General features: G+C 46.1%; 1 protein-coding gene across 2 annotated transcripts in view; it reads left to right on the forward strand.

Moving 5' to 3' along the window:
• Positions 1–19,020, forward strand: part of NTMT2 (N-terminal Xaa-Pro-Lys N-methyltransferase 2) — an 87,764-nt gene that overhangs the window by 41,867 nt on the left and 26,877 nt on the right. The window contains exon 1 of one of the 2 annotated variants that reach the window (XM_056523679.1): positions 7,050–7,206. The exons of the other annotated variant lie outside the window; for it this stretch is intronic. Within the exon in view, the coding sequence (XP_056379654.1) occupies positions 7,053–7,206 (154 nt within the window). The 5' untranslated portion in view covers positions 7,050–7,052. Of the gene's footprint in view, positions 1–7,049; positions 7,207–19,020 lie in introns of those variants that run through there. 2 annotated transcript variants of the gene reach the window in all.

A 19,020-nucleotide genomic window follows, 5' to 3' on the forward strand; every position in this document is an offset into this window, starting at 1 on the left:
ATTTTTATTTGGAAAGTATGGTGTGCGTTGAATTTTAAGATCGGCTTGAGAATTTAAGTGTTTTTGCAATGTGGTAATTGCTGTTGGTCTTTATACAAGGAATGGAAATAATCTGCTGTGTTTTATAAACATCATTAGAAAAGCTCAAAAAGAAGATTTGTTTTATTAAAGGAAACATGTGTGTAAGTAATGACCCTAAGTCTAACAGTCAGTAGTAATCCGGGATCTTGCAGGAAGCTAAGAGGCTACAAACCAGTGAGTTTCGGTTTGTAGCCTCTTAGCTTCCTGCAAGATCCCGAACATCCATGGCGGCTGCTATGCACTGAGTGTCAATTGCGGTGAGTTGCTGGACTTTTTCTTTTTGCTATTGTATTATTTGCTTCTTGGATTCCTTTGCACCACCGTTTTGCTCAGATATATATATATATATATATATATATATATATATAAATTTTTTTTTCTTTTTTTGAACCACTGTGATTTTTCGCTTTTGTTTTCCATATATTCCATTGAGTGCTTCAGTTTTTTTTTGGTTAGGTGCCTCCAGCTGTTTTGTTTCTCCATTAGTTTTAGTAATAGAGGTAATGAAGAGGAATAACCTGAATCCAGGGGGAGACGGATTACTATGCAGATCATAAACCAAGGGCCCATGCACAATGAGTAAAATTCAGCAGATCCACCATATTCCTAAAAGGGGTATTCCAGCCAAAAACATCTCATCCTCTATCCACTAAAGAAGTGACGTTGTGTCACGGCCCCTCATGTCATCACCCCATGCCCCCTCCATTCATGTCTATGGGAGGGGGCATGACGGTCTTCACGCCCCCTCCCATAGACATGAATGGAAGGAGCATGTTGTGACGTCGCGTCTCCAGTCCCGAAAACACAGAGGTTTCCGAGACTGGAGCAACACCCCAGTATGGAATGTGGGTGCTGCACGGAGATCGCGGGGTTCCCAGTGGTGGGCCCCCCACTATAAGACATCTTATGATGTGTATGATAAGATCTTTTTGGCTGGAATACCCCTTTAAAGGAGTACTCCGGGACAGAAAAATGTATCCCCTATCCTAAGGATTGAAACTAAGTGTCCGATGGGATCCACCGCGATCTCCCGCACGTCACCCTGGCTCTCTGCATGAAGAGCTGTGTCGACCACCCCAGGAAGCTCTATGGGAGAGCCAAAAATAGCCGAATTCAGAGATCCAGGTCTCTCATAGAGATAAATAGAGGGGGTGTGTAAGCTACAGCTTTGTGCAGTGTTTGACACACCCCATTCAGGAGGAAAGCAGGGGCGTCATCAGGGAGATCGCTGGGGGTCCCAGGGGTCGGACCCGTTTATCCCCTATCCTTAGAAGTACTTCTTTAACGACACAAAAACTGCAGCCGATATACATAATATAAATACAAAATACTGCACATATGCAAAGAATACAGTTTGCACAGGAGATATCAAGATTTACATTTGACAACAAGGCAACATATTTTACCATAGTACTGTATTAGATTGTTTATATAGTGCCAACATATTCTTCAGCAATGTACAGAGCTTGTCATCATGGTCCCTCTTCTAAATTCCAAATTAACCTATCAGTTTGTTTTGGGGTGTGGGTGAGCAGTGTAGCGGAGGGAAACCCATTCAAACATGGGGAAAAAATACAAACTCCATGCCGATGTTGTCCTTTGTTGAATTTGTACTCAGGACCCCAACACTGTGTGGGTTCACAGTGACTGTGGACCCACTGTGCCACCCAACCAGCTTGTCTGTGGGCCACTCCTGATGGTGTTATCTAAGTGGTCCCCGGGTCTTTCTTCTTAAACCCTATTCAAGGTCTTCGCTGCAGGTTGCTCCCTCAAGGAATGATCCCAGTGTAGGTGGCAGCTGGCCATGCATGCTGTGACACACAGAGGGATCAAACAGGTACAGGTCATGGTCTGGTAGTACGTTCATGATCAGAAAACAGGTCGGGGTGGGCAGCACAGGTTCAATAGTCAGCGAGAAGCCTAGGTCAAGCATGAGGATATGGCAGGGGTCAAGGAGACAGCTGGAGATGGGGGTCAAAGGATTGAAGAACAAAACATGTTCTCCAGAACTAGCACATTTGGAACCTAATTCCTCAGGCAGGATTGGATAGGATTTGCTGCCCTATATACCAGATGAGTAGACACGAATGGCTTTTAGGAAAATTACCAGCTCACACGGCGCTGACCGACCAGGACACCATAGGAAGGACACAAATGGACTTTATTAACCAAGATGCAATGCATTTCACTGCGCATCTACAGTTTCAGGCATGCCAAGACAGACACAACAACATGCTTATAAAGGTAAAAGTTAACCCTTTAGTTGACGAAAGCGGTGACAATGCGTATCGGTGACAACGCGTATCGCTGCGCATGCGCAGCTTCTACAGGCATTCGTGTCTACTCACTTGTGAACATACACCGGAGGGCAGCAGACAACCGTTTATTCATTGAGCCTTTATCATTTTCGTGTATGAATCTACACAACCACCCCAGGTGAGCAGTCATTCATTCTAATTCTCACACTGGGTACTAATAGTTTTACCCTATGGAGCGCTTGTCTTTCTACTATATACCAGGTTAGCTGCAGTGATTGGCTAGGAAAGGGTTTGGGTGTCTGCGTTGGCAGGAAGGGAACACTCACACACCCTATGGGCAGAACCGGGAGCAACAGTGAAAGGTTGGACATGGCAGTGAAACAGAGTACCGACTGGGTCGTGTGCAGAGAAGGTAACCGGGAGTGCCCAACCGAAAGAGCAGCTGGCAGAAGACCACTGGGAGAGGGCACAGTACTTCTCACTCTTTTTACAAAGCAGCAAGACAAACTTATGAATGCAGAAGTGCAAGTCTGGCAGCTGTGGGTGGCAACTAAATTTAAATGTGGTAATACATGTTACCCATGGTATCTCCTGGCAGAGCTGGGACCTCCACCGATCAGACATTTATGGCATATCCTGTGGATATGCCTTTAATGTCTAAAGTATAATAACCCTATAAAAGCTTAACGTATTTAATATGCTTATGCATCATTACCATACGGAAAAAACTCAACCGCCCTATAATTACCACGGTACTAATAGTTAAAGTTACTGTCGTATTTTACAAGTTCCATGTAAGTCATTGGTGCTTTGTTTTACACAGTGCCCGAGACATGTAAAAATAGATCCTTTATGGGGTCCAGTCACACATGGTGACTTAATAACATGCTCGCCCGGCTGTTACAGTAACACAATCAAAACATCATTACTTAATGAACCACAAACCCAACATCTTTTTGGCTTTACTGAATCCAGATGTTTAGAGACAGAAGTCAAATGCTATAACCTAGTTTTGTACCAAATAAAAATGAGCGATGTATAAAGTATCAATTCATTTACTATGTAAGTTTTCACATTCCATGCACCCTCATTATTTGTGAGACCAAAACGGTAGAACGCGATTGGAAGCACGTGTGGTCTATAATGCACGTGAGATAAATTCAAAAGTTTAACTCATGGCAGCTAGAGGGCGTCACACATTAAAATTCAGTCTAAGGAAACCATTGCCCATAGCAACCAAATGTTATCAATAATACAACAACCTGCTCTAGAAAAAGCTTGAACCTGGTTGGTTGGTTTCTTTTTGCTCCAATACAGAAAACATATATCTGAGCAAATTCCTGGAATGGTTTATACTTGCAAATGACATTCTTATTGCAGAGGCGGCGCATGACCTTACAGTGTTGTCCTAATCACATGAATGGGGCGGTGCATGACCTTACAGTGTTGTCCTATTCACATGAATGGGGCAGCGCATGACCTTACAGTGTTGTCCTAATCACATGAATGGGGCGGTGCCTGACCTTACAGTGTTGTCCTAATCACATGAATGGGGCGGTGCCTGACCTTACAGTGTTGTCCTAATCACATGAATGGGGCGGTGCCTGACCTTACAGTGTTGTCCTAATCACATGAATGGGGCGGTGCATGACCTTACAGTGTTGTCCTATTCACATGAATGGGGCGGCGCATGACCTTACAGTGTTGTCCTAATCACATGAATGGGGCGGTGCATTACCTTACAGTGTTGTCCTATTCACATGAATGGGGCGGCGCATGACCTTACAGTGTTGTCCTAATCACATGTATGGGGCGGTGCATGACCTTACAGTGTTGTCCTAATCACATGTATGGGGCGGCGCATGACCTTACAGTGTTGTCCTAATCACATGAATGGGGCGGCGCATGACCTTACAGTGTTGTCCTATTCACATGAATGGGGCAGCGCATGAACTTACAGTGTTGTCCTATTCACATGAATGGGGCGGTGCCTGACCTTACAGTGTTGTCCTAATCACATGAATGGGGCGGTGCCTGACCTTACAGTGTTGTCCTAATCACATGAATGGGGCGGTGCATGACCTTACAGTGTTGTCCTATTCACATGAATGGGGCGGCGCATGACCTTACAATGTTGTCCTAATCACATGAATGGGGCGGTGCATTACCTTACAGTGTTGTCCTATTCACATGAATGAATGGGGCGGCGCATGACCTTACAGTGTTGTCCTAATCACATGTATGGGGCGGTGCATGACCTTACAGTGTTGTCCTAATCACATGTATGGGGCGGCGCATGACCTTACAGTGTTGTCCTAATCACATGAATGGGGCGGCGCATGACCTTACAGTGTTGTCCTATTCACATGAATGGGGCAGCGCATGAACTTACAGTGTTGTCCTATTCACATGAATGGGGCGGCGCATGACCTTACAGTGTTGTCCTATTCACATGAATGGGGCGGTGCATGACCTTACAGTGTTGTCCTATTAACATGAATGGGGCGGTGCATGACCTTACAGTGTTGTCCTATTCACATGAATGGGGCGGTGCATGACCTTACAGTGTTGTCCTATTCACATGAATGGGGCGGTGCATGACCTTACAGTGTTGTCCTATTCACATGAATGGGGCGGTGCATGACCTTACAGTGTTGTCCTATTCACATGAATGGGGCGGTGCATGACCTTACAGTGTTGTCCTATTCACATGAATGGGGCGGTGCATGACCTTACAGTGTTGTCCTATTCACATGAATGGGGCGGTGCATGACCTTACAGTGTTGTCCTATTCACATGAATGGGGCAGCGCATGACCTTACAGTGTTGTCCTATTCACATGAATGGGGCGGTGCATGACCTTACAGTGTTGTCCTATTCACATGAATGGGGCGGTGCATGACCTTACAGTGTTGTCCTATTCACATGAATGGAACAACGCTGCAGTAATATGCACCACCACAAAAAATAGTATAATGTCCAAAAGTATGAACTAGCCATCGGTAGGGGTACACATTGAAGAGGCTGCAGTGATCGCATCAGCACCGTGGCCTCTTTAAACATCTGACTGGCATGTGCACGGTGGGGGTCTTGGCACTGACACCCAACCCATCAACACTCTTGACATAACTCTGTGACATGTCAGATGTTTTTTGAAATGACAAGAACACTTTAAACAGATGATGACAACTCTGTTCCCCCTCTGCTCTGTGGCAACATGGCTGTTCATGCTATACACATTAAAGGGGTACTCTGTTGGAAGAAAATGTTTATAAATCAACTGGTGCCAGAAAGTTATAAAGATTTGTAAATTACTTATACAGTGGTCCCTCAACATACGATGGTAATTCTTTCCAAACGACCCATCGTTTGTCGAATCCATCGTATGTTGAGGGATTTGTGCAATAGTAAAAGTACATTTATACTCACCTGTCCCCGCCGCTCCGGACCGCGTCCTCACCGCTCCCGATGGTCTCCCAGGGGCTCCCGATTCTGTCCCGCTGCTCCGGCGTCTTCTTCTGGATCCTCCAGTGTCCGGGCCTCGCTTTCTGGTGACGTTATTACGTTGCTATGCCGGGACGGCATGCGCACTAACGTAATAACGACGCCGGAAAGCGAGGCCCGGACCCCGGAGAAAATGCAAAAGACGCCGGAGGATCGTGAAGAGGACACGGAGCAGCGGGGATAGGTAAGTGAACCTGTCCGGGATGCTTAAACTGCTATCCGACAGCAGCTTAAGCATTTTGCGCTGTTGGATAGCAGTTAATGCGATGGCCCAGACTTATAAAAGCATTGTATATCTCTGAGAGGCCATCGTATGTCGATTTGATCATATGTCGGGGCCATCGCATGTCGGTGCCATCCAGAATTTATCAGCTGCTCCAGAGGAAGTTGTGCAGTTCATTTCAGTCTGACCACAGTGCTCTCTGCTGACACCTCTGTCCGTGTCAGGAACTGTCTGGAGCAGGAGTGGTTTGCTATGAGGATTTGCTTCTACTCTGGACAGTTCCTGACATAGACAGAGGTGTCAGTAGAGAGCACTGTGGTCAGACAGAAAAGAACAACTCAACTTTCTCTGTAGTATACAGCAGCTGATATGTACTAGAAGGGTTAAGATTTTTTAATAGAAGTAATTTACAAATCTGTTTAACTTTCTAGCACCAGCGGAAATTCCATAGGGTGAACCTAGCTTTACACTCTCACTTTTGCACATCATACTAATTACCTGGGTCTTATATCTGTCTTCTTTATAGGTAATAATTATGGTTTTGTATAATAATATTTATTCAATGCTGTTTTTTTATTTTTTTATTATACGACATAAGGGGTTATGAAAGGAACAGTCCCTAGGCCCGCAACTACCTGGCTGACTATCAACAAAGACATAGAGGGAACATGGGATGACCCACATTGTATGACTCGTAAAATTCCCAACAGGGCTTCCTTTCTGCGCGGTTTATTCTCCAGAAATAGAGTGGCCTTTTTGAATCAAGTTGAATATCGTTTTACACTTACAGAGCAGTTCGCTCTCGGCGATGTTTTACTGTCAGTTCCCAGCAGCACCTGCTGTTGGCTCACAAATTCTCCCTGCTAATAATGCCAGAAGCTTGGTCCACTTCCTCATTCTGGTATAATTTGACACATGATAAAAGCGAGGCGCAGCAGTCTCCGGGTCCGAGGATCACTGTTTACTATTGATGTCAAAGCACAAACATGGATTACCTGGGAGCCCACCTCGCCTTCAAGTCCCGCTGGCACAAGACAGATGAGGAACTTTGCCGACACAGTATGTCATTCGTGCTTCACAAGGCAATACGATCCGATTTCTTCGCCAGCTACCTTTACTTGTTAGAGAAATATCCTCTCGGTAAGTGAAATATGTTGTGACGATGAGAAGCTTTACATGAGAGCATCCAGTACTGAGATGGATGAAGACATTACAGCTTTATTTATGGCTCCCAAGTCGTACTAAAACGTAATTCATAGGCAAACATCCAACAGTGCGTGTGTACTATTTATGTATGATATTCTGGGATTATAGTCACAAATGTGTATAAAATACCTAAATATTCATAATATCAGAAATATTATTGTCATATTTATCAAACACATGTTACTGGAAAATTAGCAATGATCTAGGAACATATATATATATATATATATATATATACAGTATAGACCAAACGTTTGGACACCTTCTCATTCAGAGTTTTCTTTATTTTCATGACTATGAAATTTGTAGATTCACATTGAAGGCATCAACACTATGAATTAACATGTGGAATTATATACATAACAAAAAAGTGTGAAACAACTGAAAATATGTCATGTTCTAGGTTCTTCAAGGTAGCCACCTTTTGCTTTGTTTACTGCTTTGCACAATCTTGGCATTCTCTTGTTGAGCTTCAAGAGGTAGTCACCTGAAATGGTTTTCACTTCACAGGTGTGCTGGTGTGGAGGAGGAGGTGTGATGGTGTGGAGGAGGAGGTGTGCTGGTGTGGAGGAGGAGGTGTGATGGTGTGGGGGGGCTTTGCTGGTGACACTGTTGGGGATTTATTCAAAATTGAAGGCATACTGAACCAGCATGGCTACCACAGCATCTTGCAGCGGCTGCTATTCTATCCGGTTTGCGTTTAGTTGGACCATCATTTATTTTTCAACAGGACAATGACCCCAAACACACCTCCAGGCTGTGTAAGGGCTATTGGACCAAGAAGGAGAGTGATGGGGTGCTGCGCCAGATGACATGGCCTCCACAGTCACCGGACCTGAACCCAATCGAGATGGTTTGGGGTGGGCTGGACCGCAGAGTGAAGGCAAAAAGGGCAAACAAGTGCTAAGCATCTCTGGGAACTCCTTCAAGACTGTTGGAAGACCATTTCAGGTGACTACCTCTTGAAGCTCATCAAGAGAATGAGTGTGCAAAGCAGTAATCAAAGCAAAAGGTGGCTAGAACCTAGAATATGACATATTTTCACACTTTTTTGTTATGCATATAATTCCACATGTGTTAATTCATAGTTTTGATGCCTTCAGTGTGAATCTACAATTTTCATAGTCATGAAAATACAGAAAACTCTGAATGAGAAGGTGTGGCCAAACTTTTGGTCTGTACTGTATACAGTGATCCCTCAACTTACAATGGCCTCAACATACAGTAGTTTCAACATGCAATGGTCTTTTCTGGGCCATTGTAACTTGAAACCAGACTCAACAAACAATGCTACAGACAGTCCAGATCTGTATAACATGTCAATGGCTGGAAGAACCGACCAATCAGAATGGGCATTCACTGGTAAAACCCCTGTATTACTGAAGTACATGCACTTACTGGTGTCTGGTAGCGCCCCCTACAGTACAGGGAGGTATTACATGTTCTGTACTCTTTACCTGTACCAGGGTTAGCTGCTCCTTTGGACACCAGGTGAGGACGGCTCCATTTTACCTTTTTGGGACACTGTGTGTACTGTACAGGACCCTGAAGAAGCTCCTGTCCTCTACATAGACAGTGATTACAGCTCCCAGCAGATCTTTCTTCCGTTTATATATAAGGATTTGCTTTATTTGTATTAGTTATCTAGTTATTTTTCTTTAATCCTCACTCTTTCCTACTTTTAGATGACATTTTGGTGGCTTCAGAACCAATTACCAGGTTTTCATGGAGTTATGGTTTCAACCTACAATGGTCGTCCTGGAACCAACTAATATTGTAACTTGAGGGACCACTGTGTATATATATATATATATATATATATATATATATTGTACTGAAGACTGACAAACACAGCACAGACAGGCAACATACATATTAAAAAAGGGTTACCCTGTTAATCATTGAGGGTCTATTTACACGGGTGGAATTTCCACTTGTGGAATTCCGCCTCAAATGAAAGCCCATAGACTTCTATGGGATTCCGCACTCCCATTCCCACTTCTGAATTTCCGCTTGCGGAATTCCGCTAGTGGAATAACACTGCACATTCAGCAGCAGTCCATCTACCTGTTTATTCGTTTTTTTTTTTTTTTTTTTTTTGAGGTTTTGGATTCTTATTATGTTCATCGCTTTCCATGTTATCTTGTGCTGGGTTGTAACCCGGCGATGTGCATTGTTTTTCAGCATATTTTTTGCACCTTAATAAACTTGGTTTGTTTGACATAAAAAAAAAGTTAAAATCACCGCCCTTTACCGTTTTTCAAAAATACAAAACCAAAACAAAAATATATTTAGTATTGCCACATGCAGAATTGTCTGAGCTATAAAAATATAAATGTAAATATATCACTCTCCTTCTTCAAGGTGGTGCCCAAGTAGGATATACTCAAATATATGACATTTTATTCTGCAATCCTTATGTAACACAATTAATGTTTCGGTCTGTAATAGACATTCATCAGAATCTGGATCACTGCAGAGCTAAGTAAATGAAGGTAACGGCCAGACGCCGGGAATGTGGAACAGAGAACTGTGACCTATAGTCGCTGGTGTGCACACCAGAGACTTTATGTCTTAAATGTCAAACGAAACATCAGTTGTGTTACATAAGAATTGCAGAATAAAATGAATTCATTTGAGTGCCAAGTTGTTCTATTAAAGTATAAAATGGTGTAAACTACTGTATATTAAAAAAAAAGCCAGAATTGCTGATTTGTGGTCAAATGATATATCAGAAAATAATAATATGCGATCAAAAAGTCACATCTAAACCAAAATGGAATTAATAAAATTTACAGATGACAATACATAAAAATTTGCCCTTAAAGGGGTATTTCAGGAAAGAACTTTTTTATATATATCAACTGGCTCCAGAAAGTTAAACAGATTTGTAAATTACTTCTATTAAAAAATCTTAATCCTTTCAGTACTTATGAGCTTCTGAAGTTAAGGTTGTTCTTTTCTGTCTAGGTGCTCTCTGATGACACCTGTCTCGGGAAACGCCCAGTTTAGAAGCAAATCCCCATAGCAAACCTCTTCTAAACTGGGCGTTTCCCGAGACAGGTGTCATCAGAGAGGATTTAGACAGAAAAGAACAACCTTAACTTTAGAAGCTCATAAGTACTGAAAGGATTAAGATTTTTTTATAGAAGTAATTTACAAATCTGTTTAACTTTCTGGAGCCAGTTGATATATAAAAAAAAGTTTTTTCCAGGAATACCGCTTTAAGCAGTCATGAAGATGGAAACTTTGATCATTTGTTTTTTCTATTTCCCCCCCCACCAATAATATTTATTTTTGTTTTGCTGAACATTATTGTCACGATGCCGGCTGGCAGGTAGTGGACCCTCTGTGCCAGAGAGGGATTGGCGTGGACCGTGCTAGTGGACCGGTTCTAAGCCACTACTGGTTTTCACCAGAGCCCGCCGCAAAGCGGGATGGTCTTGCTGCGGCGGTAGTGACCAGGTCGTATCCACTAGCAACGGCTCACCTCTCTGGCTGCTGAAGATAGGCGCGGTACAAGGGAGTAGGCAGAAGCAAGGTCGGACGTAGCAGAAGGTCGGGGCAGGCAGCAAGGATCGTAGTCAGGGGCAACGGCAGAAGGTCTGGAAACACTGGCAAGGGACACACAAGGAACGCTTTCACTGGCACTAAGGCAACAAGATCCGGCAAGGGAGTGCAAGGGAAGTGAGGTAATATAGGGAGTGCACAGGTGATAACTCTAATTGGAACCACTGCGCCAATCAGCGGCGCAGTGGCCCTTTAAATCGCAGAGACCCGGCGCGCGCGCGCCCTAGGGAGCGGGGCCGCGCGCGCCGGGACAGAACAGACGGGGAGCGAGTCAGGTAGGAGAGCCGGGGTGCGCATCGCGAGCGGGCGCTACCCGCATCGCGAATCGCATCCCGGCTAGCAGCAGGATCGCAGCGCCCCGGGTCAGAGGACGTGACCGGGGCGCTGCAGCGGAGGAGGTGAAGCGAGCGCTCCGGGGAGGAGCGGGGACCCGGAGCGCTCGGCGTAACAGTACCCCCCCCCTTGGGTCTCCCCCTCTTCTTGGAGCCTGAGAACCTGAGGAGCAGACTTTTGTCAAGGATGTTGTCCTCAGGTTCCCAGGATCTCTCTTCAGGACCACAACCCTCCCAGTCTACTAAAAAAAAATTTTTTCCTCTGACCTTTTTGGCAGCCAAAATCTCCTTGACCGAGAAGACGTCCGAGGAGCCGGAAACAGGAGTGGGAGGAACAGATTTGGGAGAAAAACGGTTGAGGATGAGTGGTTTGAGAAGAGAGACGTGAAAGGCATTAGGGATACGAAGAGAAGGAGGAAGAAGAAGTTTATAAGAGACAGGATTAATTTGACACAGAATTTTGAAAGGACCAAGATAGCGTGGTCCCAACTTGTAGCTAGGGACACGGAAGCGGACATATTTAGCGGAGAGCCATACCTTGTCTCCAGGGGAAAAAACGGGGGGAGCTCTTCTTTTCTTATCCGCGAACCTCTTCATGCGTGAAGAAGCCTGTAAGAGAGAATTTTGGGTCTCTCTCCATATAATGGAAAGGTCACGAGAAATTTCATCCACAGCGGGCAGACCAGAGGGCAAGGGGGTAGGGAGGGGGGGAAGAGGGTGACGGCCGTACACCACGAAAAATGGGGATTTGGAGGAAGATTCAGAGACCCTGAAGTTATACGAGAATTCGGCCCATGGAAGGAGATCTGCCCAGTCATCCTGGCGGGAGGAAACAAAATGTCGCAAATAATCACCCAGGATCTGGTTAATTCTTTCTACTTGTCCATTGGACTGGGGATGATATGCAGAGGAAAAATTTAATTTAATCTTGAGTTGTTTACAGAGAGCTCTCCAGAATTTAGACACGAATTGGACCCCTCTATCCGAGACAATCTGCGTAGGCAACCCGTGAAGACGAAAAATGTGTACAAAAAATTGTTTAGCCAACTGAGGCGCAGAAGGAAGACCAGGAAGAGGAATGAAATGTGCCATTTTGGAGAATCGATCAACGACCACCCAAATAACGGTGTTGCCACGGGAAGGGGGTAAATCAGTAATAAAATCCATACCAATCAGAGACCAAGGCTGTTCGGGGAAAGGCAGAGGATGAAGAAAACCAGCGGGCTTCTGGCGAGGAGTCTTATCCCGGGCACAGATAGTGCAGGCTCGCACAAAGTCCCCAACATCCGTCTCCAGAGTTGGCCACCAATAGAAGCGGGAGATGAGTTGCACAGATTTCTTGATGCCCGCATGACCTGCGAGATGGGAGGAGTGACCCCATTTGAGGATTCCGAGGCGTTGGCGTGGAGAAACAAAGGTCTTTCCTGGAGGAGTCTGTCTGATGGAGGCAGGAGAAGTGGAGATCAGGCAGTCAGGTGGAATGATGTGTTGCGGAGGGAGATCAACTTCTGAGGCATCCGAGGAACGAGAGAGAGCATCGGCTCTAATGTTCTTATCGGCAGGACGAAAGTGAATCTCAAAATTAAATCGGGCAAAGAACAGAGACCACCGGGCCTGGCGAGGATTCAGCCGTTGGGCCGACTGGAGGTAGGAGAGGTTCTTGTGGTCGGTGTAGATAATAACAGGAAATCTTGATCCCTCCAGCAGATGCCTCCATTCCTCAAGTGCTAATTTAATGGCTAGAAGTTCTCGATCCCCGATGGAGTAGTTCCTCTCCGCTGGAGAGAAGGTCCTAGAGAAAAAACCACAAGTGACAGCATGCCCGGAAGGATTTTTTTGTAGAAGAACAGCTCCAGCTCCTACTGAGGAGGCATCAACCTCCAATAGGAAGGGTTTGGAAGGGTCAGGTCTGGAGAGCACGGGAGCCGAAGAAAAGGCAGACTTGAGTTGTATAAAGGAGTCTTCTGCTTGAGGAGGCCAGGACTTGGGATCAGCATTTTTCTTGGTTAAAGCCACGATAGGAGCCACAATGGTAGAAAAATGTGGAATAAATTGCCTGTAATAATTGGCGAACCCCAAAAAGCGTTGGATAGCACGGAGTCCGGAGGGGCGTGGCCAATTTAAGACGGCAGAGAGTTTGTCTGGATCCATCTGTAGTCCCTGGCCAGAGACCAAATATCCTAGAAAAGGAAGAGATTGGCATTCAAACAGACATTTCTCAATTTTGGCATAGAGTTGGTTGTCACGAAGTCTCTGAAGAACCATACGGACATGCCGGCGGTGTTCCTCTAGATTGGCAGAAAAAATTAGGATATCGTCCAGATATACCACAACACAGGAGTATAATAGATCACGAAAAATTTCATTGACAAAGTCTTGGAAGACGGCAGGGGCATTGCACAGTCCAAAGGGCATGACCAGATACTCAAAGTGTCCATCTCTGGTGTTAAATGCCGTTTTCCACTCGTCCCCCTCTCTGATGCGGATGAGGTTATAGGCGCCTCTTAAGTCCAATTTAGTGAAGATGTGGGCACCTTGGAGGCGATCAAAGAGTTCAGAGATGAGGGGTAAGGGGTAGCGGTTCTTAACCGTGATTTTATTAAGACCGCGGTAGTCAATGCAAGGACGTAGGGAGCCATCTTTTTTGGAGACAAAGAAAAAATCCGGCTCCGGCAGGAGAGGAGGATTTACGGATAAAGCCCCTTTTTAGATTCTCCTGGACGTATTCGGACATGGCAAGAGTCTCTGGGGCAGAGAGAGGATAAATTCTGCCCCGGGGTGGAGTAGTACCCGGGAGGAGGTCGATAGGGCAATCATAAGGCCTGTGAGGAGGTAGAGTCTCAGCTTGTTTTTTGCAGAAAACATCCGCGAAGTCCATATAGGCCTTGGGGAGACCGGTTACTGGAGGAACCACAGAGTTACGGCAAGGGTTACTGGGAACCGGTTTTAGACAGTTCTTGGAACAAGAGGACCCCCAACTCTTGATCTCCCCAGTGGACCAATCCAGGGTTGGGGAATGAAGTTGAAGCCAGGGAAGTCCAAGGAGAATCTCCGAGGTGCAATTGGGGAGGACCAAAAGTTCAATCCTCTCATGATGAGATCCGATGCTCATAAGAAGGGGCTCCGTGCGGAAACGTATGGTACAGTCCAATCTTTCATTATTTACACAATTGATGTAGAGGGGTCTGGCGAGACTGGTCACTGGGATGTTGAACCTGTTGACGAGAGAGGCCAAAATAAAATTTCCTGCAGAACCAGAGTCCAAGAAGGCCACTGTAGAGAAGGAGAAGGCAGAAGCAGACATCCGCACAGGCACAGTAAGACGTGGAGAAGCGGAGTAGACATCAAGGACTGTCTCACCTTTGTGCGGAGTCAGCGTACGTCTTTCCAGGCGGGGAGGACGGATAGGACAATCCCTCAGGAAGTGTTCGGTACTAGCACAGTACAGGCAGAGGTTCTCCATACGGCGTCGTGTCCTCTCTTGAGGTGTCAGGCGAGACCGGTCGACCTGCATAGCCTCCACGGCGGGAGGCACAGGAACAGATTGCAGGGGACCAGAGGAGAGAGGAGCCGAGGAGACGAAACGCCTCGTGCGAACAGAGTCCATATCTTGGCGGAGTTCCTGACGCCTTTCAGAAAAACGCATGTCAATGCGAGTGGCTAGGTGAATAAGTTCATGTAGATTAGCAGGAATTTCTCGTGCGGCCAGAACATCTTTAATGTTGCTGGATAGGCCTTTTTTGAAGGTCGCGCAGAGGGCCTCATTATTCCAGGACAATTCTGAAGCAAGTGTACGGAATTGTACGGCATACTCGCCAACGGAAGAATTACCCTGGACCAGGTTCAACAGGGCAGTCTCAGCAGAAGAGGCTCGGGCAGGTTCCTCAAAGACACTTCGGATTTCCGAGAAGAAGGAGTGTACTGAGGCAGTGACGGGGTCATTGCGGTCCCAGAGCGGTGTGGCCCATGACAGGGCTTTTCCGGACAGAAGACTGACTACGAAAGCCACCTTAGACCTTTCAGTGGGAAACAGGTCCGACATCATCTCCAGATGCAGGGAACATTGGGAAAGGAAGCCACGGCAAAACTTAGAGTCCCCATCAAACTTATCCGGCAAGGATAAGCGTATCCCAGGAGCGGCCACTCGCTGCGGAGGAGGTGCAGGAGCTGGCGGAGGAGATGACTGCTGAAGCTGTGGTAGCAACTGTTGTAGCATAACGGTCAGTTGAGACAGCTGTTGGCCTTGTTGCGCAATCTGTTGTGACTGCTGGGCGACCACCGTGGTGAGGTCAGCGACAACTGGCAGAGGAACTTCAGCGGGATCCATGGCCGGATCTACTGTCACGATGCCGGCTGGCAGGTAGTGGACCCTCTGTGCCAGAGAGGGATTGGCGTGGACCGTGCTAGTGGACCGGTTCTAAGCCACTACTGGTTTTCACCAGAGCCCGCCGCAAAGCGGGATGGTCTTGCTGCGGCGGTAGTGACCAGGTCGTATCCACTAGCAACGGCTCACCTCTCTGGCTGCTGAAGATAGGCGCGGTACAAGGGAGTAGGCAGAAGCAAGGTCGGACGTAGCAGAAGGTCGGGGCAGGCAGCAAGGATCGTAGTCAGGGGCAACGGCAGAAGGTCTGGAAACACTGGCAAGGGACACACAAGGAACGCTTTCACTGGCACTAAGGCAACAAGATCCGGCAAGGGAGTGCAAGGGAAGTGAGGTAATATAGGGAGTGCACAGGTGATAACTCTAATTGGAACCACTGCGCCAATCAGCGGCGCAGTGGCCCTTTAAATCGCAGAGACCCGGCGCGCGCGCGCCCTAGGGAGCGGGGCCGCGCGCGCCGGGACAGAACAGACGGGGAGCGAGTCAGGTAGGAGAGCCGGGGTGCGCATCGCGAGCGGGCGCTACCCGCATCGCGAATCGCATCCCGGCTAGCAGCAGGATCGCAGCGCCCCGGGTCAGAGGACGTGACCGGGGCGCTGCAGCGGAGGAGGTGAAGCGAGCGCTCCGGGGAGGAGCGGGGACCCGGAGCGCTCGGCGTAACAATTATATAGTAAAATGAAAGGTGTCATTACAAAGTACAATTGGTCCCCCAAAAAGCAAGCCTCATACGGCTCCGTGTATGGAAACATAAAAGAGTTTTATTTCTCTTAAAGGGAACTAAGCATTAGATTTTACCATAAATAAGTTGACAACACCTTATATATGGCAAAATCTTTATCCTTACCATCCCCGCGGGACATTTGTGCCCCCAGGAATGGTGAGGAAATGAAGTTTGTACTTCCCCGCTGCCTCAGCAGAGCGATGATGGGGGCCATCAATTACGTAGAGGGGGCATCACTATGACCTGAGGGACTGGACCAAGTAAGCATACCTCCCCACCCAGGGGACTGCTTAGGTGCCAGCGGGGTACACTTACAAACTTCATATCCTCACCGTCCCTGGGGGCAAAAACGTATGTAATGTGTTGTCAAGTGTTATATATGCTAAGATCTAATGCTTGGTTCCCTTTAAAAGGCAAGAAGGAAAAAATTTTAATGGCCAAAAAATGTCTGTGTCCACAAAAACAAAACCTGCCGTGATCTCCAGTTTTTATTGGTGCCATTTTTGTTTTGATGGAACTTTTTGATGATTTTTTTGGTATATGAAGTGACCAAAAATTAGCAATTCTGGACTTTTACAACATGGTTTCATTAATGTTATACTTTCATAGTTTGGACCTTTCTGCATGAGGTGATAAAATAATGTAAGAAACAAACATTTGTTCTTAGAAAAATGGAAAAAGGAGGGCGTTTTAAACTTTTTATTAGGGAAGGGGCTTATTTATATTTATTACCACAGGTCGTCTTTAAGATAAAGGTTCAGCAAAGGCATTTTTAAACAGCAGTTGACTTTTGCCCTCCTGCCTTCCAGTCTGTCAGCACATGTAGACTTTGGGATCCTATTGATCTAGACCAGTGTTTTCCAACCTGTGTCTCTCCTGCTGTAGCAAAACTACAACTCCTATCATTATATGGCAGGCTTCAGATATTAGAGCATAGTGGGAGTTGTAGTTTTGAAAGAGCTGGAGAGCCACCAGTTAGGGATCACTGGTCTAGATCATAGTCTAGTAAGACCCCTTTCACACTGCTGTTGAACCCGTCAAGAACAGCTGTTCTCGTGACGGGGCACAACGGGCAACAACGGGTCCCGACAGGTCCCACTATTCTCCCCGGAGTAGTGCCATATTATGTGTTTTGCCATAGAATGTGTTACATGACTCAGCAGTTTCCAGTGCTGGACTAGGACAGCTCCATTGGCTGACACGCGCACACCCGCCCGTTACCATTGGTTTCTGGGGGGGCTGGGGGGGGGCTTGCACGTGTCACATGACCACTAATATGCTGTCTCAAACACCGTTCCCTTCAGTGTGAGTTTGGCTACCACAGCAAGAGGATGTCTCCTGCTGTGATAGCCCAAGCGCTGCCGCGGCAATGTTATTCACACTGCGGCTGTAATGTAATTGATTCCCCGCTATAGGGACCGTGCGCCCACGAGTGTCATAAGCTGACCGCAGCAGCTGGTCTCTCATAGAGATCCCCCCACGGGCGCACTGTCCCCATGGTGGGAAATCCATTACATTACAGCCGCAGGGCAAATAACATTGCAGCCGCATCGCTTTGTTTATCACAGCAGGAGACATCCTCTTGCTGTGGTAGCCGAACTCTCATGGTGTTTGAGACAACTTATTTGTGGTCACGTGACAGATGGCAGGTGTGCACGTGTCAGCCAATGGAGCCGTCTTACTCCAGAACTGGAGCAAGTGTAACACATTCCATGGAAAAACACAAAATATGGCACCGGCTCCCCTGACGGGGGTCACACTGCCGTGTTATAGCATCAGTGAGAAATCAGCCTAAGTGTGGGGTTCTGTGGTGGTTCACCATCTCAGCTTAGACATAAAGGCTCATAGATCCCATGGCAATAAGTTCTTCTGGATTTTAGAAATATGTGCTTATAGTCTAACATATTTCATTCAGGATCCTGTAGTTGATCTTACGATGTCGATCTTTACCACCCCCAAGTACTGATGGTAAATTTTAGAAGTGTCCAACAAGCTGCACTACCAAATATTAACTTCTGTAAAAGCTAAAAGATGGCTAACATGTAAAGGTTCGTGTTAAGATAAGAAATTCTGTTAAGCTTGTGCTATGCATAACAAGAATTTATTGGATTAAGTATTAAAGCCCAAGAGATAACTTCTTAACAGGTGGTGACAAGAATAGCTTGCGTAGGGGTCCATGTTGGATTTGACCTTTGCAACTGAGACATTATTTTCAGCCACATTGGATTGTGGTGCATAGATGCCATTTGTAATGTAATTAGCTTGGAAATGGATTAAAATATTTCGAGAATTTATATTGCATTTTTTATCAGCCTAAAGTGTTACTTTCATTTAAAAAAAAGCAACATTTTGACATTTCATTAAGACATGTAAAACGGATTGATCAGTCAGGGTCTGGGTGCTGAGATGCCCACCAATCTCTAGAACAAGTTGGGAGAAGGTAGAACAAATTGGGCTCAGCTAAGTGCGTCTCTCCTCATCTTCCTCGCTGCAGGAGACTGATTCTATAGAAGGTCTATGGAGCCCATCTCCTACAAAGAGAGACAAGGAGAGAAGCACTCAGCTGAATGCTTCTCCCTGATCCTTCTAGAAATTGGTGGGGGCCTCTGCTAATACAGTGTACTTATATCAGAGGCTTTCATTTTAGGTATACATGTAGGAGTCTATCACGTGGTGCTTCCTAAAATAAACAATACTATTCATTGTGCCTTTGATAGAAATGCGTTAAGAAAAAATGAGTAAAT

This window comes from Hyla sarda, chromosome 6, assembly GCF_029499605.1.
Source record: "Hyla sarda isolate aHylSar1 chromosome 6, aHylSar1.hap1, whole genome shotgun sequence".
Taxonomy (NCBI): domain Eukaryota; kingdom Metazoa; phylum Chordata; class Amphibia; order Anura; family Hylidae; genus Hyla; species Hyla sarda.